Source organism: Poecilia formosa, unplaced genomic scaffold (assembly GCF_000485575.1).
Source record: "Poecilia formosa unplaced genomic scaffold, Poecilia_formosa-5.1.2 Scaffold105, whole genome shotgun sequence".
Taxonomy (NCBI): Eukaryota; Metazoa; Chordata; class Actinopteri; order Cyprinodontiformes; family Poeciliidae; genus Poecilia; species Poecilia formosa.
In genome coordinates, this window is record NW_006800044.1 from 418175 (window position 1) to 438916 (window position 20742).

A 20742-nucleotide genomic window follows, 5' to 3' on the forward strand; every position below is an offset into this window, starting at 1 on the left:
TGTGCAAGCTGTTTCTTCCATCAACATGTGTTTACTGGCAGGGGACCCTTATGTTTGCATTACAGGGAGGCAATAAACAGGAAGGCCAACCCTGGGGTTTTAAAACTACTGTTTAGAAGAAGGGGGGAGCAGCCTCAGGAGCAAAAAACAATAAGCAGAATACAGCAGTGAACAAAAATTTTTATTTTAAAAAAAGAGAGAGAGAGAGAGAATCAGTTTCTACTTGTGTGTGTGCGTGTGTGTACGGATGATGTTTTCAGAGATCCACATGTGTTGAAGTCCTCAGCGTCCAAGTCGAGGCTCTTTGATGAATTTTTCACAGTCTTACAGAGCTTGAACCACCTGGATGAGTTAACAGGCACATTTTATGCATGTGTACCTTTATATTTGTGTGTGTGTGTGTGTGTGTGTGTGTGTGTGCGCGCGCGCACGCGCTTATAAGGAAGGTTGTGTCGACAATAAATGAGCCTCAGGCTTTGCTTGGCACAATATACAAATGAAAAACTGATTAACCAGATGACTGAAAGGCCTATTATTTTGACTAATCAATAGATCCTTAAATAAGTAATGAACAACATCAAAGAAGAAGACTACAAACAGCCACAGGCGAGTAACAGACAGCACTGTTCTCATCTCTTATAAAAGCTGAGGCTTTTGTTGGAATATGGTAATTTTGCTTCCGTTCATCTTAGCATCTACAGCACGATGACAAACAATAGGTGAAAGAAGGTGAATTATAAACTTACAGGTTAATACTAATTTGAAAACTGACAATAGTTGTCTTTTTTTTTCTTTTCTTTTTTTTTTACAATCAAATGACTACTCATAAAAGGTAATAATACCCATGAAAATATCTGTCAATGCGAAGTAATACCAGTGTGTTTAGTCCTAATTTGAAGGCCTCTAATGGGCCAGCGTGTCACACATAAGCATCTGAGGCTGGGCAAAGATCAAAGCACACTCGCAACCTTATAGATACAAAACATTTTTATATTATTGATTTCAGACGTTAGTCTAAAATTCTCTGTTCCAGTGAAGTCCCATTGGGACCGGGATCTGGAAGGAGAGAGAGCATCATTTCACTATAAATCAGTCCCGACCAGCTACTCACTGGAAGATTTCTGACAGAGGTGCCAAAGGAATCATCAGAAACTCTCAAACGGACGCAGAAAAAGAAAAACTGCTAAGTCAGCCACCTGGAGTTAGATCCAACTGGAAAGCAATGAAAAAAAAAAAAGAAGATCAGAGTGCATAGAAGAAAACGCCAGAACCTTTGAGAGTTGAAGACCTCTTTGGAGGAGGTGTCAAAGACGAGGCTATTCCAGAAGCTTAATGTCGGCCTCTTTTACCCATTCCAAAAATAGTTCTGATTAGTGTGAGTGTGTGGGTAAATGGGTGAATGACTGTAATGTAAAGCGCTTTGGCATCCTCTGGGCTTGATGAAGCGCTATGCAAGTACAAGCCATTTACCACTTTATTGGATCTTTGTCCTGTCAGTACCCCTGATTCAATGCTATTCAAACTTACAAAATGTGCTTAAAAGCTTAGCCTATGGCATGAAATGGACAAGAACTGAGGAGGGGGGAAAAAAATCTAAATCTACATTCGCTCCCGTTAAAACATAACTGTGGTATTTTCACATCTGAATTCAGTTTCTCTGGCCACATCTAGGCTTGAGTGCTGCCACACCTGTTCTCGGTGTAGACATAACTTGAATAGTACCTGCCTGAAAAAAAAATTAAGTACACCACATGATCCTCAAATGCTAGCTGCATCATGTCTAAAGAAATTCAGGAACAGATTAAAAAGAAAGCAGTAAGTCTGGAAAGGGTCACAAAGCTTTGGGTGACATTATCCACAAACGGTGCAAACATGGAGGAGTGGTGAAGCTTCCCAGGAGTGGCCAGCCAAAAAGAAAATTACCCCAGGTGCGCTCAGATGACTCATCAAAGACCCCACAACAACATCCAAAGAATCGCATGCCTCAGTTGCCTCAGTCAGGGGTCAGACTTCATGTGTCCACCATAAGAAAGAGATGAGGCAAAAAATGGGCTGCAGACAAGAGTTCCAAGTTGGAAACCAATGCAGAGCAAAAAAGGACAGTAAGGCTCAACAACAAATCTTAACAGGTCAAAATCTTGATTTCGACCTGTTAAGATTTGTTTTGCCAATGTGGCAAGATGAGTGGGTCAAAATTCCTCCACAGCGCTGTAAAAATACTCATCGCAAGTTATCACAAACACTTGATTGTAGTTGTTGCTGCTAAGGATGGCCTACCCGGTTACTAGATTTAGTGGGGCAATCACTATTCACACATGCAGGTTTGGGTTTGGATTAACTGCATTTTATTGTTTATGAAACACTGAAGTGCATCAAACAAGCAAAAAATAAATAAATAACTAAAAAAGATGACCAGGAAGAGGGGAAAACTTTTTCAAACCACTCTGTTCGGTAAGAATGATACGTTCATGCTGCAAGGGAATAGTGCATATAGCTGAGGTTTTGGTAAAAAAAAAAAATCAAGTGGAAGAAATTTAAATGAACGTAATTTACTGATAATCTGGACATTTGAAAACCCTGCTTATTGAATACTTAGAATCATGTTGTACCACCAGGAAACTGAAGTTATCTTGGCCGTAATGAAGCAGACAACATTCTAGGATTTGAATTCATCATTGCATAAACTTCAAATTTTTACGATGGGAGTCTTCTTTCGTCGTGCACTCATTTAACAAAGATGAACTGTTTTTTAAAACGCTCCTCCTGACGCCTGCTCAGCCAATGGTAGCCCCACTGGGGGCGTGGGCCGCCGGGGGGGTGGGCACCCTCCGGATGAAGCATCTGAGGCACACGGTGCTACTGCGAGTCAGCTCTTGCCAGATTTGAGCCCCACCACCAGATGACTGTCAGAGCGCATTTCCTATTGGGAAGAAGGGGAGAGGAGTAAAAGCAAGGAGACCCGCCTGGGAGGAAGAAGCCTGTGTGAGGGACACGGAGGCAGAGAGTGTGAGGGACAGTGAGAGCAGAGTCAGAGCAGAGTGAGAGCAGAGGCTCCAGCGGACGGCAGACAGGCAACTTCATCGGAATTGTTTCGCTGCGCGCTGTGGCGGAGAGTACAGATCGCTTCCGAGCGACTCCGGGTCAGCATCAGCAGCATGCTGGAGAAGACTTAAAGGCGGACCGTGGGTGAAGCTCGGCTGAGGCGTGCCAATCTCTGACAGTCTGCCGGAGAGCAGAGCAAGGAGGCGAGAGCCGTGCCAGCGAGGCAAAGGAACAGACACTGGAGAAACGAGCTGATGCTGCGGGAAAGTTACCAACTATGGAGATTTACAGCTAAGTGAGAGTTTAAGCACTGATCGGAGGGTTCAGAGTCATTTCTCCACGCTGGATGCGGTTATAGACAGATCTCGGTGCGCTTTTTCTTCTGATTCTGGTGCCGCGGTGGACCCAGCCGTCTCGGTCGGCGTAGATCTTTTCACCCAACACAGTCAGTGGGCAGGATGTCTGAAATGACTTCTCTATATCTCGTCTTTTGCCTTATGGTGACAGGTAAGATGTTTCTATTCAGTTTTGTTTTATTATTTAGCCTGCAGGTCTGTATTGATGGAAGGGGATGGATTGCTGCTCCATATGGCGCTGCGTCAAGTCGCCTCAGTGCGCTGGTCTGCTGCAATGCTACATTTCACAGCTGTTTATGACCAGTAAATGTTTAATCACTTATTTAAAAAAAAAGAAAAGAAAAGAAAGAAAAGGCAGCTGCCAGCTGCATCAAAGGATTTCACCCCATGTATGCCCGAGTGAATAATGTGAATGCGTAATTTGGGTTTATCCCAAATGGTCTCTGCTCTTGTGCGAATACAGGATCTCCTTTCTTAAGTGTGTGTGTGTGTGTGTGTGGGGGGGGGGGAGACTTCGCGCAGAATTACGGCTTCGGGGCGCACCTACACAAAGTGCATCTCTGGGTGCTTTCCTTTGAGCAAGTAGAAAACTGTGGATTTGGACCGCACAGAGCATGTGTGGGAGTCAGTTCGGAGCACAAAAGCGTGGACCGATCCACGAGAATGAATGGGACAAACAAACAAAGCGAGTCCTGCAAGCGCTGGTGGTGCTCCACGCACGGCTCCTCGTCCCTCCAACCCTGCAAAGTTACTCGGCGGCGGTTTTCCTTTAAGAAAAGATTAACCGGTCCGGGATGTGGTTGTAGATTGTGAGTGAAAACAGAGGAAAGGCGCATAGGTGGGGATGCAGCGGGGTGCATAGAGAGTGATGTGGAGGGACTCAGGGAGGGAGAGAGAGAGAGAGAGAGAGAGCGTGGATCGGAAAAGTGAGTGGGATAGACAAATTGGGTGAGAGCGTTTGTTTTTCTTCAAGCGAGCAGAGACACAAAGCACCTGTCTCCCCCGCTCGCGTCCCCCACACAAAGACACACATCACCACCCTCTTCTGCTTTTTCTTTTGCATGTTTGTAGGATTTACTTAACGCTTTGTTTATGTGCCAGCAGGGCAAAACGCGCTCACTGCGCTTTGAAAAAAAAAAGATGAAAAAAAAAAGAAGTTATAATAAATTTTTTAAAAGAAAACTAAATATTACATATTTCTGCATTTGGAAATCTTAGTAGATGTTCCAATGCATATTTAAATGAAACTTGTGACTGCTGTTCTGCTAGGCTTATGAGAGTTTACAGAAGTATAAACATCGGGATCAACAAGCTGCATTTTTGAGCAGCTGCTCAGAGCCGGCCCAAGGGATAAACAAACTAAGCTGCTGCTTAGGGACCCCCCAGGCCAGCAGTGGAGGGCTCCTAGGAGGCCTCTCACAAAAAAAAAAAAAAATGTACATTTGTACTTGCAAATAAAAGTTAAGTCGGTATTCCCCCCCCAAAAAAAAAAAAAACTTTCACAATTAGATTTATTTAGGATTTAAAAAGAACTGACAAATGTAATTGGAATCATAATCATTTTTGCTGCTTGTGCTAGACAGAGATACATTTGGCTGCTTGGGAATATTTGAGACGCCAACAACAGGGACGCTTATGTTATGGAAACTAAAGGAGCTCTTATTTAATTAACACTGTCATAAAACTGCTGTGGGCATGCTGTAAGATTCATGTCTGTAAAGCCGTTAACACTAGAATATATACATGAGTCAATAGTTCAAGTAATTATCCAGCACAAGTCAAGTTGTTATACTGTCACTGTGTGTTCTCTCTATGGAGAGTGTCTTTAAAATATTACTTAGTAACTGTTTGTTCTATTTTTTTATTTTATTTATTTATTTATTTATTTTTGCTTAAACTTATGTATCAAAAGAAAAAAAAAAACTATCATGTTTTACTCGGGTTATCATGCTGTGAAAATCTCTTTGCGGCCTGTGGATGCTTCACTTTAAAATGAACAGATTCATTTCATGTCACTGAGAACACAAACCAGTGCCGTTCTGGCACAGATCTTTTCTTGGAGGGACAGAAGTTGCAAAAAAAAAATAATCTAAACCCTTTGGGCTGCATTTGTAGTTTCTTGCATGATTCAGTCACCCACCCCCCCTCCTTGCAGCTCTCAGCAAAATGGCAAAGCTTGCCCAAATGGCCATTTGCTGCACGTGTACGTCTTCACCTCCAGCCCCCCGGTTCCGCATGGTTTTGTCATTATTCAAAAAGCCCGAGGGAGGGTACATGACACCAGTAAACCTCCGGTCCCTGACAGAGCAGCAGCAGCTGGATGAGAAGAAGCCAAAACCAGACAGTGGCATATATCCCTTGACCTCAACCCCACTGCATATTGGAAACACTCACATTTCTCTCTTGTGCTCCCTCACCACACAAACACAACAGAAATCATGAAAACGGTGACAGCTGCCCTAATTAAAACCTAAGAGACCCTAGACCTCATTTACTGGGTCACTCTTTAAGGCACATATGCTCACAACTGGTTGCGCTCGCAAAGGTATCCAACTTGTGATTTCCCTTTTTCTATTATTTTTTGCATGGCACGTTGCTTACATTTCAATGTACGTAGGCTTGCTCAACACAGATAATTTACTTTCTCAGAGGGCTCCCAGAGGAATTGGATTCCACACTGCATCAGTATTCCGAGTAATCTTCAGTGAGCTCTTCTTTGGAACCTTTTGCTTTGGGTCGCCTGCATCTCATCGGGCCAAGTTCAAAGGCTGCGAGCTGAGATTACAAGTTTCTCTCCCTTCCTCTTAAGTCGTGTCGCCACTCACGTCTCACTATAGTGTAATGCGGGGGAAATTTTCCACCTTGCTTCTTCTTCTTCTTCTCCTTCTTCTTCTCACAGCTCTTTTTACCCGGTTGCCTGAATGTGTGACTGCGAATCGGGAGGACATGAGAGCAAGTCTGCCTAATGGGCCGGAGGCAGAAAGCAGACTTCCACCAAAGGTTTTGAAAAGCCCCATTCACTATCATGTACAGTACTTCGTGCAATGGAGTTCAGATGCAGAACTGTAATGTAGCAGGGGAAGCGAGGAATACTCTCCACCCCTCCCCTTGTCATCCCTCTCTTCCTCATCACTAAAGATGGGTCTTCTCTACACTGAGCACAACTTTGTATGTGGATGCAGAGACAACAGAGCCCAAGAGGTTTGCTTTAAGCAGCCGTGCATATTTTATGAACTGACACTCCGGGCTCTTTGAATTCTCTTGGATGGAGTCTGGATGGGGACAGTTAAAGAAGAAGCCGGGGGTAGAGGAATATGGTGGGAAGGAAGGCTTAGCGGGGATGAGACTTAGATGTGTCACCGGCATCTTGGTGATTAAGCAGAAAAGTGTCTAGTAAACAGAAACAAATTCCACTGAGGTTTCCAAAAGTTGTTTTTTTTTTTTTTTTTTTTTTCTGTCTTGTTGCTCTTGTCAAACAAACCCAGAATCATGGTTATAATCGCTTTGCTTTGTCTTTACTTCTTCAAAAAAAAAAAAAAAAAACCATTTTAAGCCCTAATGATAAAAGGATTCCATGGTAGAAAGTTTGGAGAGGCAGAAAACCCCAGCAAGCCAGTGAGGTGTGTGAGAGACGAGGTGCGAGATAGTGCAAACACAGCAGAATTCGAACACGTCTGAGTCCCGAACACCAATGTATTGCATTATTTAGAAGACAAAGTCATGGCAAAGATATGGATATTTTCCTCTCTGCTGGGTATGCTGTATGAGCTCTGAGTAACGGGTTTCTTGAAGGATTTTGTACTGGAAGTGGAATCTGAATTAGACATGGGTCAGGATGAGATTTCTCACTGTAAGATCACGCCAAGTAAATACGCTATGGTTTCACGGCAATACAAACGTAACGGATCTATGGAATAAATTAACTAAATGCTTTGTTTTTAAAAAAAAAATCTGGGGTAACTGCACTGCACAGCAACAGGTGGACATCATTGTGTTGAACTATCATCCACACTGTTGGAGAAAACTCTGTTTCTCCATCACTTTTTTTTCTTAAAAAACAAAAAAAAAAAAACACTTCAACAAGACAAACTATGATGGACGGAGCATTTCAGCAGTCTTGAAATCATATTTAAAATTGCTCGATTCTTGAAATACATATTAATCAGTAGTATTACCCTAATATGCAAGGGTTGACAATACATCCAGCTCTTAAGATGAGATGATGCCTGATGTTGGATTCATGAGAGGAAGAGGCGTTAAAATCATACAAATCATAAAATGTGTTTTACGGACATAAAATGCTTTTTTTTTTTTTTCTTTTTCAAAAACAATACGGAGGTTTTATGAATCTCAGACTGCATTTCAAAAATCTCTCTTTAATCTAGACTTATCCACATCAATTCAAAGTGTTTTAGCTTTTAACCAGTTTAGATAACATACATTTTATAAAGTAATTGTTGATGCTTCGGTACTTTTGTAACAGGGTGTCGGTGAAACGTCTGTGTATGTTGACTGTCAACACAACTAGGCAACAACTCAGGAACCGCTCCATTCTGTACTTCACAATAAGATTGACAAAATTAGAAGCAGTGTATCAAACTGAATAAAGCATTCACAATTTGTGCTCACAGTGCCACTTTACACATCTTCAAAGTTCAGTCAACTGGATAGTGTTTTTCAAGACAAGAGTTCATTTTGAAGAGAATGTGGCGTCTTAATATATTATCTGAAGAAGAGCTGTGCAATTTTTGTGTTAAAATCTTAAAATTCGATGGGGAAATGCTAAACATTTGCACAACACGACCAAGATTTTTTAATAACGCTATGTTTTCTGTGACAGTCTTGAAGACCATTGTCTTTCGAGCTCTCTTCATATCCTCACGCTTCCCCTTCCCCCGCCCTTACGGAAGAAGAAGACAGAACTAAAACAGAGAACAATGGAGCTTCATAACGTTGCTCGTCTCTAATCAGTTTTGCCATTTGGGTAAACACAGATAAAGAACTTGGCAGCGTGTCCTGAGGCGTCGTTATCAGCTCTGAGCAACTTAACTGGATGTGCGCTGCTGGTTCAGGCAAAACACAGGAAAGCACAAGAGTAGCCAGGTAGCAAACTGTTGATGGCACTTGGCCTCATCCAGTTTTATTTTTATCTCTATCCGCCCATCCTCCTTTTGTCTTTGTCTTCGCTCTGTCCCCGTGTGCGTCTCCGCACATCCTCACATCCTCACCATGTCTTCCTTTGAGTCAGTCGGAAGATCTGGAGAGGAAATGAAAGAGACTAGGGCAAAGGAGGGCCATGTCAGCATCCTGCCTTGAGACCCCCCCCCCCCACACACACACACACCCCTTCCTTGTATCATCAGCATAGAAAAGAGAGGAAAAAGCAGAAAGTTATTTACCCTTTTTATTCTTCTATGCAAACACAGTAATGGAAAGAGGGGGGAAAGTGGGATTAATTTGGTGCCTTTCATTAAAACATCCCCCCAAGGGGAAGAGTCGCGTTCATACAGTAGCAGCTATTTCAAGAAAGGCTTGAATTGCATTTATCTCCCCTAAAAACGCAAGTGTCACCTCCTTCTAGAGAGATGTACAGTATCACTGCTCCAGAAGACTCTAAACCCAGAAACCAAGACAGAAAGAAAGAAAAAAAAACAAAAAAAAACATGAGACATATAGGACCACACATTCATTTTTATTTTCCAATCAATTGCTGCCTGGGAAGACAAGGATTTCATATCTCCTGCCGAGAGACAAAAACCAACAGCAAATTGAAATTTATCTTCTGCGTCGCAGCAATATCTGTTCCTGTGTTATCTTCACCAGCCGTGTTCTTTAACCTTGTATTAGAGATAGCTGTATGGATTTTGGCAGCCAGGGGGAGTCTCGCAGGAAAAAACAAAAAACAAAAAAAACGAAAAGTCCTATTTGCAGTGCCACCAGACAGCATTAATTTGACACCAGATGCTGATCCATTTTACTTCACTTCTCACTCCCTATTTATGAAATTTGATTGTTGGTGGCACTTACTGAGCAGAGGAGCTGAAATATTCAGCGCTGTGCACTAGGGCTAAGAGCTCAGATAGTAATGGATCAAAAGAAGCTTGCTGAGGCAACATCCCCAACACATAGGCATACTCAGAGAGGTCAAGGGCAGACACTGAAAAAGTAACTGATGGGCTGGGATGAGTTTCCGACATCTTCAGGGCCGTGTGCTTTTTTTTCCTATAGCTAGACGGTGCAGTCAGATTGTCCAGTCGACACTGCAACTCAATTAACACCTCATCTCCACAATCAACTACATGAATGTTATAGAGGAGTTGCACCAAGAAATAGACTGTCGACCACCAAATGACAGATTTTCGCTTTGCTTAGTTCAGACCAGTAAATGTCCAGTTGGAAGTTCCTATGTCCAATCTTTTGCCAGTATTTAAACACACCCACACTAGTAAACTGCATGTGGTCAGGGCAATAACCGTACACTTTAGGCTGCATAAAGACTACGCATCAACTATTCTTTGTATCAAACAATTAAAAAGGAATCTCTTTACTACTTGTCATGCCAATATCTTTGATATGAATGTGATTGGGACTCACTGAAGAATAAAGATCACCGTTACTTTGATTTAATCCAGCATTCCTCTCCAAACTCCCTTTTCATCACTTTCTTTAACTCCATCAGTTCACACTTGCAGCGATTCCAGGACAAATACTTTGTTATTGATCAAAGTAATAACCAAAATAGTTGGTCTGTTTTTGCTTGGGCTGCTCTGTGTTGTTTCAGGAGGTTCTCTGTGGGTTTAGAGTAAACATAGCCTGTATTCTGTTTCCCTTTTTTTTTCTTTTTTTTTTTTGCTGGGAAAACTTAGGAATCTCAACCTAGGAGGTGAAGAGGAGATCCAAAACCTGAAGGGATGTCAGTCAAAGGTTACTGATTGAAAATTTAACTGCAGTTCCCCCGAGTGGCAAAACTCTTAATGCCATTGAGTGGTTTTGAGAAGCGAGCGTAGAGCAAAGTGTGTAGGTGGCCGAGGCATTGATGGTGGGTGGTGGTAAGGTGTGTCTCTCTCCTCCTGTCTGTTTGGGGAAAGAAAGCTGATGCAAAGATAACAATGGGCTCAGCATGAGAGACGGAGAGGGAGAGAGAAAAGAAAGAAAGGCACAGGGGGGTCAAAAGGATTTACTGCCAGGAGCCTAGCATTCCAGGTAATGGATATACTTGTGTTAGTGTAAAGAAAACCTGCTGTTCTTCTTCTCAGACAACAGAGGTGAAAAGAAACAAAGGGGTAACTGACTGAAAGTCTGAGGCGGATTAACAGAAAGTTGATAATGCAACACCCTGGGCTAAGCATCGTGTCCTCTCATGAGCGTCCATGTGTCAGCTTAAGAGTGCAGATAAGGGTGGTGCGGCAGACGCTTGCTACGTTTTTGTAAAGATGCTATGCGGAGGGCAAAAAAAACAAAAAAAAAAAAACAAAACACATGGCTAAGTGCTTCCCAAGCTGGCTAAGGTAAACCAAACACCCATCTTCTAAAGAGGAAGCAGTCCAACCATTGTTCCAGCACATTGCACCCATCTGACTGAGATATCCTTTGCATTGCGCAGATCCCTGGGGGCCGGAAATAGAACGAAGCGGAGGAGTACAGGGACCGATTGTTCCCCCGCTCAGACTATCCACAGATGGGGCTATGGCACGGGGACGATCGCTGTTTGCTTTTGAAAGTCCCAGGCGTTTGCTTTGCAGTCATGGTTTACGGAATGCTCTGGGGGATAGTGGAGAAAAGGGAACCACTGGAGAGAACGGGGAAAGAGAAGGGAAGGGCTCAGAGCAGAGAGAAAAAGAAAAGATGGGGAGGGGAAAAAAAGTAGTTTGCTTAATATCTTGTCAGGGTGAATATAGTGTCATTGCCAAGAAGAGAAGACGGATGATATAGCCATCCAATGATGGGGTAGGTGGGTGAGAAAGCGCTCAAGTCCTCTCTAGTTTCCGAACAGAGACATATAGAGCTGGGGATAATGGAGAAAGAAGGAAGAGTAAAGAGAGTGAGGGAAAAAAGAGAACGGATGAGATGCAGGGAACCCAGAATGCATCCATCATGTGGTTTGGTGCAGAAGCCATTTGTACCTATTGTACTCCATAATTTGTTTTCTCAGAGCTTGCACTGGGAAGGGTGAGGGGGGGGGGACACACCAAGCTATGGCAGCCATTTATTTTTGCACTAATTACATAAGTGAGACAGCATAATTAGACGTATAGCTAAACAGACAATAGGCTGAAAGAGAGACGTGCAGAAGAAGATAGACGGGGAGGTGTTGATGAATTCAGATAGATGAGAGGCTTGGGCCCTCTGTTTCATATTCAAGAGTGCGAGGGAACGCGTTAAAAGGAGTAAAGGGGATGGAGAAGGATAAAGGGAGAGGAAAAAGGGTGAGTAAAGGAGATGAGGCGATGCAAAGGATAAAAGATGAGAGGCAGGCAGAGAAAAGCTCTCTTCACAGACTGCACTTTTAGGCGCGGCCCAGTGCCACAGGAATAAGGCGCCTCATTTTATACACCTGCTCAGCAGGAGGGGAAAGAGACGTATAAGGAGATGTTGTACAGGAAAAGAGAAAAGGGCAAAAGAGAAGAGAGGGAAGAGGAGATTGATCTCATCTCAGCTCCTTCAGATCAAAGGCACAGAGTGGCTACAGAAAGCTGTTTGTTGTGGCTTGTTTGGGAGGGTCCCCATCTTTTTTCTTTTTTAGAGGTCACGAGTTCATCTGGTCTGCTATTTTGTTCAGGCAGGATTACTCTTAACAACACATGCCAAGCCCTTCATAAGCTCCATACCCTGCAAAACATTCTCTGGTAAGAAATCGTGAGGTGGCGGTACCACATAAGTCTGATCAGGGGATGAAGGGTGGTTCATTAGATGTCTATGCCACTCTCGTAGCTTTCTCTTCATGTGCTAATACAGGGATGCATCTGCTCTGGTTCCTGTGGGGCGGTACCTTGGTGTGTTGGACATGTCACAAGCCTTTTTTTTAGGTCTCTGGTAGAGAGAAAGATAAATAGACCCTTAATGAAGCCACTCAATCACAGGTCAGTTAAAACTGCTGACCAAGGATTGAAGGGCTTGTCAGGCTTGATTGGAGGCCCATTGAGGCTGGTCAAGAGAAGATGCTCTGGAGTCGTCACACTTCAGATTAGCCATTAACCACACTCTAAACCTCCACTTAGCCATTCCTCTTTCTCTAAACAGACATCTGACAGACTGTAGTGGCTCGTGTTTAACTCCGTGAGCGGTCAAGGGAGTTTTTAAAAAGCCAATTTAAACTCAGTCCTTTGTTTAACCCCTCTAGGAACTCAAACCTGGACTCACCGCATTGGTTGCGCGGGAGAGTGTGCATGTAGGTTATTTTTTTCTGACTCAAGGCGTTGGTTCCCCCGCTTTTTATGCACCAGATTTACAAGTAGCACCACACTGAAATGAAATTTACAACACTAGTAAAGCAGAATTTGGACTTTGTAAGTTTTCTAAGTTACTTTATTTATGAAAAAAAGAAGAAAAAGTTCTCATTTGTGCTACTGAATGGTTGAATGATGTGGCTCAATCATGTGTTCCATTTTAAGTCAAGGGGGAAATTTCCATGTTTTGAATTTGGAATAGTTCCCAGAATTATCACCTTGAATTTGGAATTAAAATTGGAAAATGATGATTTTTCTCACCCAACCCAACCTCAGTCGTCAGCGTAATTGTTTTTTCTTTTTCATAGAATTTAGATACAATAAAACCAGCTTAGCTGCACATCTAATTTTTATCCTCCAAAACCTTTCATATGTCGACTAAAGGCACAACATGGAGAGAATATTGTTATCACCTTGTATTGATAATTAGCCTGATCACTGAGCACGTCTTGTAGCAAATGTAGGTGATTTGGTACCATTATTAAGTATTTAAACGAGAATACACCTTAATTAGATTTTGTCTTCAAAACAACAAAAGTATAGCCACAGATTATAGTAAATATACATACATCTATTTAGAAGGTTCTGATGAAACAAATATCTACATCAGTTACTTTGCAAACAAGTGATATCAAAAGCCTTCTAGAGCACCACTAAGGCAGCCCAGGTAGCACCAGTGGTACCTGTGCTGTAGGCTTAGGGTTTACATCTAGTGCAAAGCTATCTTGGCACATTCAACATTCTGTTTAAAAAGGTCTGGGCTCATATAGCGGAACCTGCACAGACTGTTTTTATTTTTTTATTTTTTGTGAGTGAAAGACAGGGTGGATGAGAGAAATCAATGACCCAATTCAAGCCATTACAGCCATGACTGGTGCAGTAATGGTGTGGAAATGGACACTGGTCATGTGGATCCCCCCCGCCCCCGTTTACACCTCCAGGCTCAGATCACAACTGAGGCTCTTATTCATTTCCTTCGTGCTTTGATTTAAAAAAAAGTATTCTGAGGGTTTCTGAGGGTTTCAGAGGCTCTCACATGATGGGGACAAGGGAAGAGGTTTGTTCGTTCTGTGCGGGAGAGAAAAAAAACTTTATCTCGCCAGGGTTGCCAAAGGACAAACACATAACACTGGGCTGGAATCATCCTCAACAAATAACACTTGTAGTCGTCTCTTCTGGCAAACGTTGGCTCTTTGATTCAAGGTAATGTGCTAACAAGCAGTGGGTATATGGAATACCCATAGCCTTAATATGTGTATTTTCAAGGAAGTGAGAGTCTGCATGTGGTTTTGTGTACATATGCCGCTCTGTGTGTGCATGTGTGTTTTCACACTAATTAATGAAAGGCTTTATATGCCGGCTGAGGTGACAATGGCCTGTCTCCAGTCAGGCATTGCATCCCCCCTCCCGTGTCAGTCTCAACCCTTGGTGGTCCGGGTCCTCTCTCCCGCACACTAACGCATTAATGAGCCCAGTCTAATTAGTGCTTGTGGTTTCATACCAGGGACCCCTGAAACCACATCACCATTGTGAGTTAGCCTAATCAGGGGACCACTAAAAAAAAAAGACAAGAGTGCCCAGCGCTCAAGCGGGGGGACGTTCACATGTATGCCCGGCCAGTTTGGACTCCCTCAAATTAGCGCCCCACATCTTTTGGGCGCGGAGAGGGAGCAAAGGAAGAAAAGGTTGCATTTTTCAGATTTGTGACCACTGAGGATCGGCTGCTCACTCCTTCCCATTTATCTCCCTCACTTCTCCTCCCGAGGGCGATGCAGAAAAATGATTTTCCTCTTCTTCTTCCTTATTCTTCACTGCAGATAATTCAATCTGTTTAATATAAAATAATCTCTCCCGATTTTTCAGCCCATTTTAACCTGATCAGTCAAACCGCTGCCTCAGGGGGACAAGCTGCGTTCCACCTTGTCAAATAAAACAAAACAAAAAAAAATTGTGGGTGAGTCAGCCCACAATTTCTTTGTGCTTTGAAAAGTGTCTGTTTGCTGTTCTTATGTTTCGCATGTAAAACAGACGGTAATGTGATTCAAACTAAAGGACATTAAAGTTCCTACACATTTTTTAAGTCAAAATTCTGAACTTTTCCAGACTCATATTTTTAAATACTAAATAGAAAACACTGGTATGCTTTAGGTATATTGGCAAAGCTTTAAATGTGGAATCTGCGAAAGTGAATGGCTGGATGGATGGATATTTATTCTCATTGCTTTTTCAGCTCTCAAAAAGTTACATAATCTTTTCATCCTTCTTGTGCTTTGCTCAACCCCCTACGTAGGAGTCCTGAGAACCAGAAACGTAATGACACAAATAAATATACAGAAAGGACATTAACAGTCCTCATAAAGGAAGACAATTGGTGATGCGAGTTGTGGTGCTTGAGGTCTGGGGGTTTAACTTGTGTCCCACAGCACTTAACATCCCCGTAGCCATCTCTCCTGGCAGTTAATTAGAATCCAATAAGGTTGCTGCCTGTTGGTCATTGTTCCTCCAGTGTGTTTACCCTTTCTAGAGGCTCCATTCGCTGCTTAATCTGGCGAGAAGCTGAATGTCAATAGGTCAGGCCAAGACTCCAGAGCCCTGAGAGAGAGAGAGGGAGAGACCCTGAGTCGACACACAGGGAGGAAGGAGAGAGGATCATTCAGCTGAAGGAAAGGGGTCATTTTTCTCCTTTCCCCTCAATATTGGTCTTTGCCGTTCTATTCATCCGCACCCAGCCTCCACCTCTTGCTTCTCCCCTTCTTGTCTTTTCTTCTCACTTCTAATCCATCCTCTTGATTGTTCTAAGCTGCTTTCAGCCAGCCCCCAGGAGGGTGGAGGGGTGGAGGTGGCGGGGGGGGGGGGGGGACTCAGAGTCTGTTTTAATTAAGATTTAAAAGACGACTCCCTCAAGCGGGGAGATTTAAGAAGAGATGGACAGAGCGGAGTAAACGAGTAAAGATGGGACAGATTGCAGATTGGACACAGCAAATATCAGAAAATCGGTACGGGGGGAAAGTTAAAAAGCTATTATTTAACGCACGTAGACGGGAGCGTCGAGTACACAAGCACAGCCAGACACTGAGGCATCTAAAGGGGGCTAAGCCAAATGGGATTTTTTTTTTCTTCTTCATTTGTAATCACACAGCACAATCTATATAGATTGATCTGAACTTCCTGTGATTCATACCGTATCCTGCGAGAGTGATATGGGATCAGTGGTAGCCAGCAGGCAAGCTGAGCGAGTTATCTCCACTCTCTGTCTAATGATCGATCATCTCACCAGATGGGCTTAAGAGCCCTGTAACACTTCACTTGTTTATCAGAGCTGCAAACCTTAGGCCTATCTGTAGATGTGACCCGCAAAGTAAGTGTTATTTTTGCAAGCATACAGTACTTAAGAGTAAATGTGTTGTGATCAGGGGCCCAATCCAGTAAGTTCTGAAAGGGGTTTCCAGATGGGGGGCACCTGCAATCTTCTAGTGGGAAATCAAAAGAATTATAGTAGTTTTATTATATTGTTGTCACAATGGGAGGAGGTGGGAAGCCAGGACAAGGTAGTGACATTAGCAGAAGATAAATTAATAGTCAATTTTCAAGCTAGCCCCCTCTAAATTGTTAGGATTAAAAAAAAAAAAAAAGATCTAAGCCTAGCAATTTAGGGTTTACAAGAACAAAATGAGTAAAAAGAAAAAAAAGTAAGGTAAACGTAAATCTGCAGCATCAGATGTGCGTCAAAAAATATCCCCCCATTATTTTCTAACGTCTCACACAGGCTGCGTCGTGGCAACGCTTCCAAGCATGGATGCAGCGATCCTTTTTGAACTCGTTCTATTCAGAAGCTGTGCTTGCAGCATATCCTGTCTCGACGCATTTCAGCAGAATGTGTGCTAAACGTGAGCATTTAACCAGAGGCGCGCCAGCTCTCCCGCTGTGCGTTGCCCACAACGATTCCGAAAATCAAAAACGTCATCTTTCAAAATGTGCACGTAGCGTAGAACAATTCAGTTGAGTCCATACATACTGCGGTTTTTATGTTTTGTCTCATTCTAAGGTGGCGCCGATCCTAAAGAAGCATTAAAAAGGCTGACTTTTTGTTTTTGAGTGTTTTAAAACTACTCAGGCTGGATAAGTCTTAAGTATTTCATATTTTGAGTTGATAAAAACAAACTAGACCAATAAAAAGAAAATTAAAATACTATAACTGAATCTTGCTGGCTGGCCTGGCGAGCAATCTTTATTATTCGATTTTGTCCAAACAACTCCTACTTCACGAGAGGGCAGGGAGCTTTAAAGATAAGTTTAAATATCCAGATGGTAGCCGTCGAATAATCACAAGTTGGACTCTTCACTTATTCTTACACGTGGCTGTTTTTGAGTGGCATTGTCACAACAGTGGACGCCTGGGACATCCTCATCAACTTCTTAAAAGTCTTATCGCACCATGACAAAAACAGATTATCCCACAGGAGTCCGGCCGCTGGAGACGCAACGCTGTTGCATTCCTGCATTGCTGTACTCAACGTCACGCAAACAGGGCATTTAATGGCAAAGCGACATTTGCATGTTTATCTGCAGCCGCGTAGATGCCGTGTGCTTTGTGTTTAGTAAACCAGTCACATTGCGCACATCTGCCCCTACTCGCAAACTTAACACTCTTCACTTGAAGACACACCCCGACACAAAGCGAACAAAGAAGTGTTTAAGTTCATCAAACCGCAGACTTTGGTGGAGGCAAGGGTCAAAAGCCCAACCCATGGCATTCTCCACTCGGATACAACCCAACACACAGCCACCATATGTCCACGGTTTCACAGTTAATGAGCCAGCCCACCCCGGATGACAAAGATCTATTCACACCCGGTTGACTCTGAGGGAATCTGCAATTGCCACGGTGTGATTAGGACAGAATACAGCACTAGTCCAGTCAGTGGCCATTTGGGAGCAACAATAAACTAGAATGAACAGAGGAAGAAAAGGCGTGTTGGGGAATATGGTACACGGAACAAAGAACTTTATAAAACACTTTAAGGGGATAAACGCAGGCATGATCTCACCCTCAGCCTCGCTATGGCTCCATCGCCCGCCTCCATCAAAGCCCCCCCGAGACTCTCCCAGCACACTTTCTGCCTCCGTCACTCACAACTCTTAATAAGGCCAGCAGTAAACGGCGGGGAAAAATATGTGGGGATGAAAGCTTCTTCTCTTATGTTCTCGCTTTGAGGAAGTGTTTCAGGTTGTCAGGGGAGGAGGGGTAGAAGGCAGAAAGGGGTTCAGGGGGGTGCATCTTTATGGAGTAATTCTGCATTTTAATAGAGACAATAAACCCGTCTGCTTTAAGATAATATTTTCTCCCGTATCCTGTTGTGTTGTAGCTCTGGGGATTTCTGACAGACAACAAAAAAAAGAAAAAAAAATCCACCCCCTCTAAGCAAAAGGTATAGAAGAAAGCCATGCCAAAGAAGAAGGTGTGCAGGGTTCCTGGGGGAGGGATAGATCACATATATTCTTTCACCGCAGTGATTAATAACTTGGAAAAAAAGGTCAAACTTGACTTGAAACGGTCCAGTATATCACAGTTACATTTGGAGTCTGCGTTTCATACATCAGTTCTGGCTATGATGTCCCATCAGTCCCATCAGCCTGGTCACACAGGAAAGACCCTCTGTGCAGATTATCAAAGATTGATGGGGTGTCCTAGTTAAAGACAGAGAAGCTCTCTGCCATTCGCAGCTTTTGCGGAGGCACTTTTGTGCGAGATTTAAGTGCATATGTTATGGGAAGCCCCAGGATTTAACTCGAGTATGTTTAGGAAATTTGCAAACGTGAAATTTCCAGACTTATCTCAAAAAAAAAAAAAGACAAATGAAAAGCAGCACATAGGACTTTACCTCCTCCTATGATCCTTTGTACTCATTATTCTGTAACTACAGATGAAACAAACTGACAGAACAAACAGGATGTTTTTCCTGATTGCTTCTTCTCTTCCTCTCCGAGACACAACCTAAGCATCTATTCTACTCTCTGTTCGCTGTCATCCTACCCATTTTCTTTTTCAGAGTGCTTGCTTAATAATTAATTGATTAATTAGTTCCCTCATTAATCATTTACTCATTAATCATGGCCTGATTTTTTCTGGAGGAAGCAGCGCAATCTGAAAAACCCTGACTTCACATTTCACTCTAATTATGCTCTTTTACTAATCAACGCTTAAGAAATGGAGTTTCAGGAAATTAGTTTTCCCTTTCCTTTCTCCTCCTTTTCTCAGCACAAAGCAGGATGTAGTGAGGTTGGCATGTTACGCTTTCCCTCCCTTTTTTGTGTTCTCAAAGCTCTTAGTCAGGAGTAATTTTTAGGGATGGTTGAGGATTTATTAAGCAAGTTTCTGTTAAAAGTTAGCAAAGGTTAATAACTGACGTGCAGTAGATAATTCTTCTGGCACCTTCCTTTAGTATAAATTCACATTAGCTGGACACGGACATGGAAACATCTACCATCTTTATCTGCTACTGTGTCAAACAAACCATTCAAATCTTTAATTTGCAGTCTGTATTAATCCACAAAACCTTAGAGTTTACTTTTATTAGCTTCGGTTAATATTCTCGTTTGCTTATGCCATTTTTATTCTGAATTCTGAAAACATTTGCTGTTTGTTTGTGTTTTGCATTTTTACAAACTGCTTTGTAGAACATCTTGGTTTAAGTCAACAAAGACAAGTTTTGTTGACATGTTACATCTGCATTTTAATGTGTGCATTTTACTTTGTGAACTTTGCAGCTAACAGGAAGGGGAAAAGAAGTGTTGTAACTTGAAAAAGTCCTGGTGTAACATAGCATCACTAAACCGATGACTGCAGTGTATATTCTCTTTGAGATATTTTTGTTAAAGTAGCTTTGAGTATTTAAACAAAATAATGCAGCTGTTGAGGAGAGAACCTAGTAGGGCCATTGCTCAATTCTCATTTCACTGCTCCATCTGGGTTTTCTCCCATTGACATGAATTTCTCTGGTAGAATTTAAATCAGGCCAATCAAGCAAATGGAAGGAGATGTTGTGAACAATGACGTCAATTTTCTGCTCAGTAGTCTGTCTATAGCTTTAGCAATGGTAACAGACGAAATAAACATTCAGTCCGTGTTAGCAGCGCTTCCAAATATTGAATTAACATTAGCAGCCGCCTCATTCGACTTAGCACTTCTCAGTACGCACAGTGGGGGATGGTTGTTTACAGTGCTGGCAATTTCCGGTTGTTGATTAGAAAACCCCAACATCGAATTGGCGCATTACTTAAGTCACAGGCAAACATTTGCAACTAAAATTTAAAATTCAACACAGTCCACGCCTCCAGGAAGCAGCGTTTTCCTTTTAGCCGAGAGCCCAGATCCTCTGTACAAACCAAATGACCTACGACAGGGGGTTGGTTTTTACCAGTCCAGAGAGAGCCAAGTCAGTCTAACTGGGTGCACTTGATGTTTAATTTGGTTGGCTTTAGTTTGGTTTTGTTTGCTTTCATGAGGTCAACTGTTGAGTTATTAGTTTGGGATTTTTGTAAGTAATGTTTTGGTCATGATGTTCTGTAAATGCACCACCTGCTACACTCTACATCATCTCTCAACCACCGTTTTTCAGCCACCATATCCAGACTGAACCCACACAATGCAGGAATGACTTCCTTTCTTTTGTCAAGCACAGCTAAAACAAGGTGTCAAGCTTAAAACACTCATGGGATAATTGCATGCACTTACTACAGCAGACAAAAACCTAAGTACGTCACAGCACCAGACATACTTTTGATGAGAAATAATTTTAATTTCGTCTCATTTCACAATTCGCCAGAACCTCCTTTCAGAAATTCTGAGCCGTCACTTTAACATGATGCTCGCTGAAAATATTTTTGAACTTGCCACA

General features: G+C 42.6%; 1 protein-coding gene and 1 long non-coding RNA gene across 3 annotated transcripts in view; one reads left to right on the plus strand and one right to left on the minus strand.

Moving 5' to 3' along the window:
- The first annotated feature begins 2829 nt into the window (after positions 1–2829).
- Positions 2830–20742, plus strand: part of kirrel3l (kirre like nephrin family adhesion molecule 3, like) — a 45037-nt gene continuing 27124 nt past the window's right edge. For both annotated transcript variants that reach the window (XM_007559502.2, XM_007559503.2), the window contains exon 1: positions 2830–3549. In XM_007559502.2, coding sequence (XP_007559564.1) covers positions 3501–3549 — 49 coding nt within the window. In that variant the 5' untranslated portion in view covers positions 2830–3500. The remainder of the gene's footprint in view (positions 3550–20742) is intronic.
- The window catches only part of LOC107837017 (uncharacterized), a 42969-nt gene continuing 29057 nt past the window's right edge, over positions 6831–20742 (minus strand). The window contains exon 2 of the long non-coding RNA XR_001662990.1: positions 6831–15436. This is a non-coding gene — a long non-coding RNA (uncharacterized LOC107837017). The remainder of the gene's footprint in view (positions 15437–20742) is intronic.